The sequence below is a fragment of the Poecilia latipinna genome, unplaced genomic scaffold, assembly GCF_001443285.1.
Source record: "Poecilia latipinna isolate Pla-1442-1.1 unplaced genomic scaffold, P_latipinna-1.0 Scaffold160, whole genome shotgun sequence".
Lineage (NCBI taxonomy): Eukaryota > Metazoa > Chordata > Actinopteri > Cyprinodontiformes > Poeciliidae > Poecilia > Poecilia latipinna.
In genome coordinates, this window is record NW_015112776.1 from 202,199 (window position 1) to 213,026 (window position 10,828).

Here is a 10,828-nt window from a genome sequence, read left to right on the forward strand (position 1 = left end):
TTGAACAGTGGCAAAGAGAAGTCTGTGTCGCATCATATTTATTCCACAGGGAAATCATGGAGCACTAATTAAAAGTTCCTAGGAACTTCTAAAACATATTTCCAGCTCAATTTATTTTACAGATGTCTTACTTTGTTAGGGCAGTGATTGTTTTATTTTATTTTATTTTTGTCCCTGACTAAATAAACATACTCAAAGTAAAAATGTAATTTTTCTAAAGCTTTCTGTCCTATTTTTTTGCAATTTGCAAAATTTAAATTTCAGTATGTTGAAATATAAATAAGAAATATTGAGAAATTGAGGGTTTTTTTTCTTTAAATATGGGACGGAAAATGTTCAAATAAAGCAAATTATAGCCCCAGCTTCACTGGAGTTGGGGAAAATATATTTAACCTCTATATTTTATGAAGACCTCACAGTTATAGCTCTTTAAAGAGGACTTTCATATTTGGACCCTGTTTTAAATCCCCAAACTATTTCCTGTACTGCAAACATTTTTAGTTTTCTTGGTAGTTACTTGTTTATTCTGAGTTAAATTTGTTCCACTAGGAAATTCACTACATCACTTGATTTCAGTACATATAAACAGTAAATTGGTGTGGCAGTTTAAAAAAAAAAATTACACCAAGATTGTTATAATAGTAACAGCAGATAGATGAATTTTACCTTATTTAAAAGTTCCAGAGATTCTTCCACATGAAAAAAAGAAAATATATATTTAAAGTGTACCGATTGTTTTCTTTTTTTCCCCCTTAGGAAAAGAAATCTGTCTATGGGGAAAATTGAAACAGCTCTCCACCATATGATCCAGGATTTTCCTGCAGCTATCTTTCGTATTTATTCAACTGTTTGCATTTAATTCATGACCAAACTAAGGTGGGATTCTTTTCAAACATCTCCCTCTAGTGGCAGAGGACAAGCATGACCGTTCTGTTGTGTGCCTAAACTCATTTAAAAATAAAAATGGTCTTACAGTGTGTGTGTGTGGTTATTGGTACGGAAAGAAAGCACACGATTTATGATCCCAAAGGTTTTGTTTTTTTTTCTTTTATTATTCGAGCTACAGTTAAAGAAAAACAGTATCAGACTGCAGAAAATATAGACTTTGCTTGGGTATTCTCTCTTTTCACTTTCACATATGTACAAGTTGTCGAAGAACAGGATATGTACACAGAACTGAAGTTGTACAGAGAGCGCAACTACTCCCGGAGACTTGCTAAGACTCTCCCAACCAACAACGAAATACAATGGGTAGAAAATAAACAACGCCACAACCTATGCAGCCTCAAACTTACACTTTTGTACACAACTTTGATCTCTAGGCGAGACGATCTCTTGTCCTGCAGCGGGCACATCTCTGCTCCCACTTGACGCGGAAAGAAACAAAAAGCCAAGGAATAAAACAGTTATATGAAATAAAACATATTTTACAACCGTTCATAAACGAGCCCAGGCTCAACCTTGACAACACAAGGAGCCTTAACCAGGTGCTTTACAACAACAACAAACCCAAACTCTTATGAAGATGAGACGATTTAAAAAAAAAAAAAAAAAAAAACCCCAAAAAAAAACCAAGTTGAACAGCTTTCCTCTGTGGATCTCATTCAAAAGCAAGTTGGCTACTGATGACTGATTAACGAGCCAAAGACATTCAACCACCTCTCAGTGAATGCAGTGGAAACATATCTGGGCTTTTACTTTTTTTTTCCCTTATCCCTCTCTCTCTCAACACGACTGCTGGGAAGAAAAAACTAAAATATAGAAACATCTATATGCAGCATACCTACTGAGATGAGTTTGCCAATTTTTAATAAATTAATCAACTCTTTCGTGAGAGGAGTGAGAACTTTATACGCAGACGTTCAATGAGCGCCGCTGACAGAAATAAAGCGCCTCCGAAATTCAACTTTAAGAATACCTTTGGGGGGGGTTGAGGGGAAGCTGCCCGTCGAGCACCCGTGACATAATTTAAGCTAATTAACCAGAGTGACAATTTCCTTTTGAGCTATACAATAAGTTACAATTTTAAGTCAATGCGAAATATCCGTCTAAATTGGATTGGTATTCCTTTAGATACAAATTTACAAGTTGGGAGAAAAAAAAAAAGAAAAAAGTCAAAAATATGCACAAAGCCAATTAGTGTGGGAATTAATAAAGCAACAAACGATTCTCTCAATAGCCACCAGTTCTTCACAGTCGCCAAAAAGAAATGGGGGAAAAAGAAAACAAACAAAAAAAACACGTCAAGGATAAATAGATATGTTTTTTTTTTTTCCTTTTTTCTTTTGATTGTCAAAATAATTTGTGCAACTGCAGAGCCAGTTGCCTCCCGGGTGAGAATTTAGGCTGTTTTGGCTGTAGGCATCGGAGTTAAAGTGAGTTGTCGAGAGGACAGCGGAGAACGTCCTTCTTAGGTGTCCTTTTTGTGTCCCGACCGCCGCAAGTCTCTGCACTTCTGACAGTAAAAGATGTCGGGAACGTTGGACTTTTTGATCTTCGCACACGACAGGTGCACCCATATGCCGCACTGGTTGCACTCGATCATCGGCCGCCCGGCGAACGGCTTCCCGCAGTAACAGGTGATCAGGTCCCACGAGTCGTCGCCTGTGGCAGATTGAGAGATCGTAGTTAGCGGACATCAACTGGTTTGGTGACCGATTCATCGTCAACTGGAGTATGCAGACTCATTAAAAAAAAAAAAAGGGGAGTTTGGTGGACAAACATTCGTCAGAGCAGTAATTAAGCTGAAACTGGGCAAAAAATTTGCACATTTTACGGTTAAGACTTTTGCCAAAACTGGTACAGTTGTAGCTCAGATTTACTAACAGAAAGCTCTTATTGCATTTTAGCCAATAAAATCTTTACTTTCTTAATTAAAAACTAATTGGATTATTCATTTGCATCCAACACTGAATAAAAAAAAAGGAAGAGTGTCTGAAAAACCTGCAGAACGTGACATTATTTTGATCAGATTTAATCCAGAGATGTGTCGACTCCTAAAACGATCGTTAGCCGTCGTACCTGACTCCACCATGATATCTTCGTCTGCGATCCATGTCTCGCCCTCGCTGGAGCTCATCTCCGCTTCCCTGATGGATTCGTCGGGCTTCCCCAGGCCGTGGATGCTGGAGGAGGAGCCGCCGTGCGACGCCAGCTCCTCCCTGGAGGCCCGCGCCTCGGCATGCGAGTTCCGCGTCTCCGAGTCCGTCTCGCTCTGCGCGGCGGAGCTCTTCAGCTTCTTCGCTTTGGGCTGTTTGGAGGAGTTCTTGCTGCGCTTGATGCGGGCCCGCTTCTCGCCCTCGCTGCTGCCGCTGTCCGGCGCCGTCGTGGCCGAGCCCAGCGACAGCTTTTTCAGCTTCTTGTCCTTCTTGCGCTCGGCCTTGGCGCTGGCCTGGCTGTCGTACAGAGAGTCTTTGAGGCGCATCTTGTCCAGCAGGGTGCTGTCAGAGTGCATGCGCCGAATGTTTTTGCCCTTGTTCGCGCGCGCCTTGCGCACAAACGTGTGGATGGTGTGGATGTCGGAGCTCCCGTCCGGCCAGGCGTTGCCGATGGAGCTGCTGCCCCCGCCGCCCCCGTCCGCCGACAGCCCTGAGCTGTGCGCCGAGCTGGATGAAGTTGGAGACCAGGAGCTTTCCTGCAGATCAAATGTGAACAATAAGAATTTGTCTCTGTTTTCTTACAAACAAGGGGCAGTAATGCTACATTTGAAGGTTTTGGTTAAAAAAGACAAAAAAAAACATCCATTACAAGTGATGCTTCTTTCTAGGTCTCAAATTTTCTGCTTGCGAATCACAAGCGATTCTCATGTTCAAACACTGCAACGTTGACATTTTCCCCATTTCTAAATCCCATATTTCATCAAACTGTGAAAGGTGGAGATTATTTCCCAGGACCTTTAACTTCATTCTGGACATTTAAGCTGAAAAACATATCAAATTCTACAAATCTCAAAATACACAATGAGAAAAGATGACTCTGGGTGAGTCAGTTTAACAAAGAGATGCTTTTCACCGCTTTCATTCATGGATTGGTCTAAAAAACGACGAGATTTGGTAAAACGGGAGGTTCGGTGGTTAATCTGGAATCTAGTCCAGACAACTTAGTGCCATTTAAAACCCCTGGTTTAAGACGTTATCCTGACTAAAGGAAAGCGGCTCTTATTTTAAACAAATGTGCAGTAATCTGTGGGCCCTCTGTCAGGAACTCAAAAATAGAAATCGGTTAAACAAATAGCAAAGTTCTGATAAGACAAGTCAAAAGGCAGGCACCATTCAAACAAACTGGAGGCAAAATTCCTGATCACAAATGTATATTTGGAGTACAAGGAAAAATTCATAATTTTAGATTTCCAAAAGAATCAAACCCAGACTTCAGCACTGAAAACATCTCAGCTGGTATTTAAACTCCCACCCTTCTGAGGACATGTTGGCAAACTACAGAACCTCGACTTAACAACAAGAGAGCTGCTTTTTAAGATGCTGCAAATGTAAAAAACACCTTTCTGTCAAAAACACTGACAGGTTTGTCCGTCCCAGCAAACAAAACATTTTATTTGCATGTTACTCACTTCAGCGTCTAACGTCTCCTAAAACAGCTGTCAGTGCTTGAGGGCCAGAATCCAGAGTGCTTAAGATGTTTCCCAGCAGTAACCCACCTGATTGCTATTAATGGGTCATTACCGGGGCCTCTGCCACACTTGATTCATTTATTTGAATCAGATTTGTCAAAGCAGGGACACGTCTTAATCATTAATCGTTTTCGGTCTTCTAGGAACAAATGCTGAAGCAAATACTATGGGACTACAACAGGAGAAGAGTTTTTGTGCATCTTTGTGTTTCGTGTGTGTTGCAAACTGGTCAAATGAAACGTAGCTAGTTAACATTTGTAGTAATGGTTTAATTAAAAAAAAAAAAAAAGAAAGAAAAAAAGAAAACAGCTCACCTCTTTTGGACTGGGGATGTAGCCTGCATAAGCCAGAACAAAGCTGCAGAACTTGTTGAAGTCCTCAACAGTCCTCTTTTTTCTTTCTGGGGGCTACAGAAAACAGTAAGGCTGCTGTTACAGGAAGTAAATCTCATCAGCGTCAAGCTTCAACCTACAGCCAACTCCAAATGAATGACTAGAACAATAAATGGACTCACCAAGGGCTCCGTTTTACACGTCAAAAGTGAATCTGTGGGAGACAAACAAATAAAACGTTTCTTTAAATTACAACCGAGCCTGCTCGTGTGAAATAAAATGACACTACATTGTTGCCTGAAGGAGCGCTGCAAGACGCCCCTTCAGGACTAATACTAGCATTAGCAGGCTAACCCGGGCCAATAACTTAATGGGGATTATTAACGACAAGCATGAAGGGCTTATTTAAAAGTCTGCTTCGATTAGTATCTTTAAACTCCCAGCAGCGTCGAGAGGTGGGAATAGTTGTGAAATAAAACCGAAGAAATCCAGCAGACGACAGCGCTAGCTAATATACACCCCCGAACAACCGCAACGGAGGTCAGCTATTCAGTATCTGCGAGCCGTTTTAAACCACTGTAGTTCATATCAAAATGTTCATGTCAACTGTATTTATGTACGTGGATTTAATCAGCAGACAATTATTAATAGGTTTGCTCTGTGGAGCTGCTACTAGCATTTAAACTAAGGTTTAAAAAATAGAGCTAAATGGCCAAACAGCTTGAAGATAAAGTATTAAACTCAGACAGTTGTGCTTCTCTAGTCAGAGACATTCATTACTTTTCATGTCGGTTTGACTCAGGCTGTGTATTGTGTTGGTCATCGGTCACTTCACGCTGGCTTCTCTTGAAATGGAAGTTGGAAGGAGAAGAAGCTTGTGTGCTAACTTGGGGCTAGCGAGGTGCTGCCAACGTTTAATCGGGCGTGTCTGGTTCATTGCCGTTTTTTAACTTCGAATCAGATTTTAAAATTACATTTTCTGGCAATATATTTCAATTAGTACTTTGCTTGAAAACGCATTTAAATATGCCCAGAGATCGAGTTATTGATTAGCTTGTATTTAGCTTTTAGCCTTAGCTGTATGATTCGGCGCGTTAGCCAACTAGCAAGACCCACATACCCGATTTTACTGTAAAATTACAGTAGCTACATTAAAACTATACATATTTCACAGCAGTTATATTTTTTCGGTACATTAACAACATTAAGTGGATTAGAAGGAGGCGAGTACAGCTATTAATACAGCCTACGCAACTAAAACGTAGCAGTAGCATTAGTCACAACTTACGAGGCTTAAAACCCGTAAAACAGCCGTTGACCGTTAAAACGTCGTTATACTGCAAATGTTGGAGCAATCATTCCTAAACGATCTTTATCATACATACCTTGGTGGTCAGACATTATGTCGAGCATTGTCGCCTAGCCGACGAGGCCACGATTCAAGGAGAAGCCGCCTCTCAGCTAGCCGGAGAGCAGCAGCCTTCCCCCGGCGTGGTTGCACCTTATCGCCCGGGTAACTTGGCACTGGAAAAAGAAGCCAAGGACACTAAGGACTAGGGAGAGAAACTCTTCTTGAAAAAAATTATTGTCCACAATAGGATCAAACTTGTGGTTATCCCCTCGGTCAAGATCCGTAACAACGGCAGCCGTTAACCGAGCACAAACAAACCACTTTTTTTAAAAGTCAAAAAATAGTAATTCCTCTGTCGCCTAGTGTGGCGAGCTTTTAAGATCCGCGTATTTCGAGCTTGGATTTGCAAAACCCATCGCTAAACAGAAGAAGGAAGTGTATAATCCTCAAATTAGCACAAATGCTATATACAAATCCATGGTGAGAAGCTCTCGCATGAAGTTTGTCGATTCTTCTCTCGGGTTGTACAAACCCACTAGACTTTGGGCTTTATTCCGCGCGGCAGCAGCTTCTCTAGGAGGCAAAAAGGGGAGGGTGACGTTAGACAAGATCGCCCAGAAGAACACAGCGGGAGGGATTCCTCTTCTCTGATTGGTTTCTAAAATTACATAGCGTTCGCGGATAGGCTGGTAGGATGACAGCGGGCGGGATCGGTCCGCGGAGCTGATCCAATCTACCACCAATCCTCCTGAAGCGGCTACGATCTAATTCCAATTATGAATGCTGGGTAACGTAGTTTTTGTGTAGCACTTACGCTGTCACTCGACAGTGACAATAAACTACATTACCCACGAACCCATGATCATGGGAAGCATGGGATATGATGTTTTATTATCGTGGGCAACCAAAACATGCTAACCAAGCAAACAAAAACAGCTTAGCAACCTAGAAATAATAGCTTTTAGCTAATTTAAATGTACACATGTATGATAAAGAGGTGCTATCCGTTTATCCGTTTAATTAATTCAATAGTCTTTCTCTATTTTCTGTAGCTTAAACATGTGCTAATGTAGAAGCATGCTAATTAGCCGTAGATACTTGTACACTGTAGTCAACCATGTTGTCTGAATTACTGCAAGGCATTGAGAGTGGAGGGTTTCTAATAATACGAGGTAAAAGTTTTTAATATAACACTCTAACAGTTTAAGTTGACCTAATGCATTGCTAAACATCTATCATCAACAGACTCCTGTAGTTACTCAGGGCGAGATCTTCTGAAGAGCTTCATCACTGCTGCCTTAAACAGGTACAATGCTGTGCTAATAAAAAACAAAAATTTGAATTTAACACGGATTTCTTCATATTCTCTCAGGATCAGAATTATACAAACATCCACACTCGTGCTTGGTAAATCGTCCATTAACATTTTGCAGATAAATTCCGCACTTGTTTTGCTGATTCCGCACAATCAGCAAATTTCTGTAATTTCTGGTTAGATATCCAATAACATGTATTGGCTGAAATAGTGAATATTTAAGCTGGTTGGTAAATAATGGATGGAGGCTGAGAGCATTTCAGATGTTTGATGTTAGGCTGCTTTATTGAGTTTTAGTCCAGTTTTTTTGACATCGTTGTCTTATTGTGTCTGCAAGTCAAAAATATTACTGTTAATATTAGCAAGAACTAATCAAGTACTGACTGAGAAAGAAGCCCCCTGATCCAAAATCAGGGGGCTTCACAGATTTAAATCAACTTGATTTAAATTTGTGGCTGTCCACCTGGACAAAATGCAAAAGATTCCTGTGTAAGGACTTATGGTCAAGCAAAACAAATATATATGTTTAATAAGAATAAGAGGTTTGTGTGGGGGAATCAAGGTGAGACTTTCAAAACTAACAACACCTGTCAAGCATGCTGGTGGTAACATCAAAACTGGTTTAAGAATTTGTAAAAGCAACACGTAACTTATAAATGTAAATGAAGTTTAGTGTTTTTATAGGAACAGTAATAATTATGCCAAAAGCTTGTTGATGGCAATAATTTTTTTTTTTTTTTTTTTTTTCAAATTTCTATGTTCCATTCATCCAAACATTATTTAAGTCTATGTATATTTGAACCTGGCTGTAGAAATATTACCTTGGATAAATTGGAGAAAATCCGTCATAACCTCAAACTTGTGCATTAAAATCTTGTTTTTGAAAATCAATTAAATTCTTATGTTTTTTCCAGGGGGTACCCTAGAAAACCTCCAGCTGTCATTATGCCCACTGACAGGTGGAGATAGGCATTAGTTCCTCACGCAAGAACAAGCCAGTATAGATAATGGATGAAGGTATATCCCTGCACTGAAAAATAACTATAAATCTCTTTCTAAATATACTTTCTGTTGCCAGGGAGGAAGTTATACATGTCCTGTGTTTTGATGTGAGTGAAGAAGAGCTGAAGGATGGATTGAAACCATCAGACACTCAGAGGTAATTGAAACCAACATAAATCAAATAGATTAGGAAAATGTTGTGTTGGTTTTTCACATAAAGCACATAAAGTTTTGCAGTTGCAGAATGACAAACTATACAGACCTTCAAGGTTTATAAAAACTTTTTCAAAGCGCACCAATAAAACCAAAAAATATATTTTTATTTTCAGGTTCCATATTCACAATGCCTATTCGGATCCCCTCGGGTGGACTGGTCACCCAAATTTCACGGCTCAACAGTTCAGTTTGGAGGACCTCACAAACTTGGTCAAACAAACATCACAACCAAAGCCAGCCGTGCTCGTCATCGACTCTCTGTCTTGGATATTGAGACATAAGACTCCGCCTGCTGTCTGCCAGACACTTCAGCAGCTAAGAAAAGGTGAATCAAACAACTTGTTTCTGCAATTTGAAGCTTTACGTTCATGGAGAACTTTTTCCACTGATGTATTATTTTCTGTTTTCATTAGGGGGAGCTGTGAGAGCTGTTATTGGCCTGCTCCACACAGATATGCATCAGAGGGGCACCGTGGGAAGCGTCTGCCACTTGGCAACTTCTCTCATCTCCGTGGCACCTGGAGTGAAGGGAAAAGAAGCGGTGGCAAGAGTAACAAAGCGCTCCAAATCAGGAAAAGTTATGCAAGATGTAAGAAGAAGCATTTATATGTAGGCTACTTTGTTCGGCTAGTATTCCGCTATGAGTTACTGACAGCTTTCATTTGACCTCCCCCCCAGGAGGAGATATTCTGCATCGCAGAGGATTTCACAGTGACCATTCTGAGCAAGGCCAGCCATGCTGAACATAAAACCAATAGCACAGAGGAAGAGCAGGTGCAGTTTAACGCATCCTGAACAGAGCTGGGACTCATGAAATGACAGGTGCTGAAACTGATCGTCCTTGTGTGTCAACAGGCGGACCCAACAGCTAACTTGACCTTCAACCTTCGACTGTCCGATTCAGAGTTGGAGGCCAAGCAGAAACTCACACTGCCTTTCGTCTTCAGCAAAGAGAAGTCAGAATCTCTTCAATGATGTCATATGTCCTTACATTTAAAAGCGTTTTAAAACTGTACACACATATTGTAAGTTGTAAAATTGTCTTTCTTCTAACGTTGCAGGAAAACGGCTCTGCTCTATCCAGGTCCAGGTTCTGGGCGGATTCTGTACGAGCCCGATGCCAATGACGACTATGACCAGGAGGACCCCGATGATGATCTTGATGTCTAGGGTTAAGGCATGATGAACGCTGTTCATAAGATATTTGCATTATCCCCTCTACGCAGCTGAAATAGTGCAGTTATTGACATCGTTTCCTTCCTGTCGTCTTATCGAGTTTAAAGATGCTACACCACACAACTTAAATTTTCTACATCTATTCAATCTTTATGAAATGTAAAAGTATTTCTTAATTTTAAACTTTATTTTTTGTTATGTTTAGTTTTTCAGATCAATAAACAACTGATACAAACTTTCTTTTTATCTAAGTTGTTGATGTTATTAGGAAAGATGTACGTTATGAGTTAGTGTGGTGGCTTCTGTTTACCCCCTCTGATAGCAGTATCTAAATTAAAAAGAGTGTTATGGGGGAATACCGTCAAAGTTATTGAAAGAACTAATGATTATATATGTAACTCATATAAGTTTTCCTACAACCCAGCATCTCTCAGATGTTGCATCGCTGTCAGTGTCATTAGTTGTTTTCATTTTTTTTCAGGAGTAATTCAAATTCAGAAATTCTTTGGAATCCAAAAGAATGTTAAATACTTTTGCATGCGTCCATATGTATTCAGAATCCTGAGTCAGAGCCTCTAAGAAACATTTACATTTAGCGTATGTCTGTACCAGCTTTAACAGTTGCAGACTGAAATCTCTATTTTTTACAAACAGTTTAAGCTCAGTCAGACTGGATGGTAAACCTTTGTGGACATCAATTTTCAAGGCTTCTGAAATATTCTCAATTGTTTTTAAGACTTGGCTTCCGCTCAACCCATGAATACACTTTGATCTTAACAACTTTATCAATCAATCAATCAATCAATCAA

General features: G+C 40.1%; 2 protein-coding genes across 2 annotated transcripts; one reads left to right on the forward strand and one right to left on the reverse strand.

Moving 5' to 3' along the window:
* Window positions 1–1,015: 1,015 nt before the first annotated feature.
* On the reverse strand, window positions 1,016–6,874 carry phf23b (PHD finger protein 23b). Its single transcript, XM_015029682.1, has 5 exons — window positions 6,345–6,874; window positions 5,142–5,173; window positions 4,942–5,034; window positions 3,022–3,634; window positions 1,016–2,604 (listed from the first exon to the last, which is right to left on the reverse strand). Exons 1-5 carry the CDS (start codon window positions 6,370–6,372, stop codon window positions 2,411–2,413), a joined length of 960 nt encoding a protein of 319 aa, XP_014885168.1. The 5' UTR covers window positions 6,373–6,874; the 3' UTR covers window positions 1,016–2,410.
* A 333-nt stretch (window positions 6,875–7,207) lies between these two features.
* elp5 (elongator acetyltransferase complex subunit 5) lies at window positions 7,208–10,258 on the forward strand. Its single transcript, XM_015029683.1, has 8 exons — window positions 7,208–7,482; window positions 7,556–7,616; window positions 8,704–8,784; window positions 8,957–9,168; window positions 9,257–9,432; window positions 9,522–9,617; window positions 9,699–9,799; window positions 9,905–10,258. The coding sequence occupies exons 1-8, from the start codon at window positions 7,428–7,430 to the stop codon at window positions 10,011–10,013; spliced, it is 891 nt and encodes a 296-aa protein (XP_014885169.1). The 5' UTR covers window positions 7,208–7,427; the 3' UTR covers window positions 10,014–10,258.
* The last annotated feature ends 570 nt before the right edge of the window (window positions 10,259–10,828 follow it).

Coding starts and splice junctions, on each gene's coding strand:
- phf23b (XM_015029682.1), bottom strand. CDS start 6,372: ATGCTCGACATAATGTCTGACCACCAAG. Junction 3,635..4,941: donor ACATCCCCAGTCCAAAAGAG/GTGAGCTGTTTT, acceptor TTTGATCTGCAG/GAAAGCTCCTGGTCTCCAAC. Junction 2,605..3,021: donor AGATATCATGGTGGAGTCAG/GTACGACGGCTA, acceptor AATCTGCCACAG/GCGACGACTCGTGGGACCTG.
- elp5 (XM_015029683.1), top strand. CDS start 7,428: ATGTTGTCTGAATTACTGCAAGGCATTGAGAGTGGAGGGTTTCTAATA. Junction 7,617..8,703: donor ATCACTGCTGCCTTAAACAG/GTACAATGCTGT, acceptor TTCTGTTGCCAG/GGAGGAAGTTATACATGTCC. Junction 8,785..8,956: donor AAACCATCAGACACTCAGAG/GTAATTGAAACC, acceptor TTTTATTTTCAG/GTTCCATATTCACAATGCCT.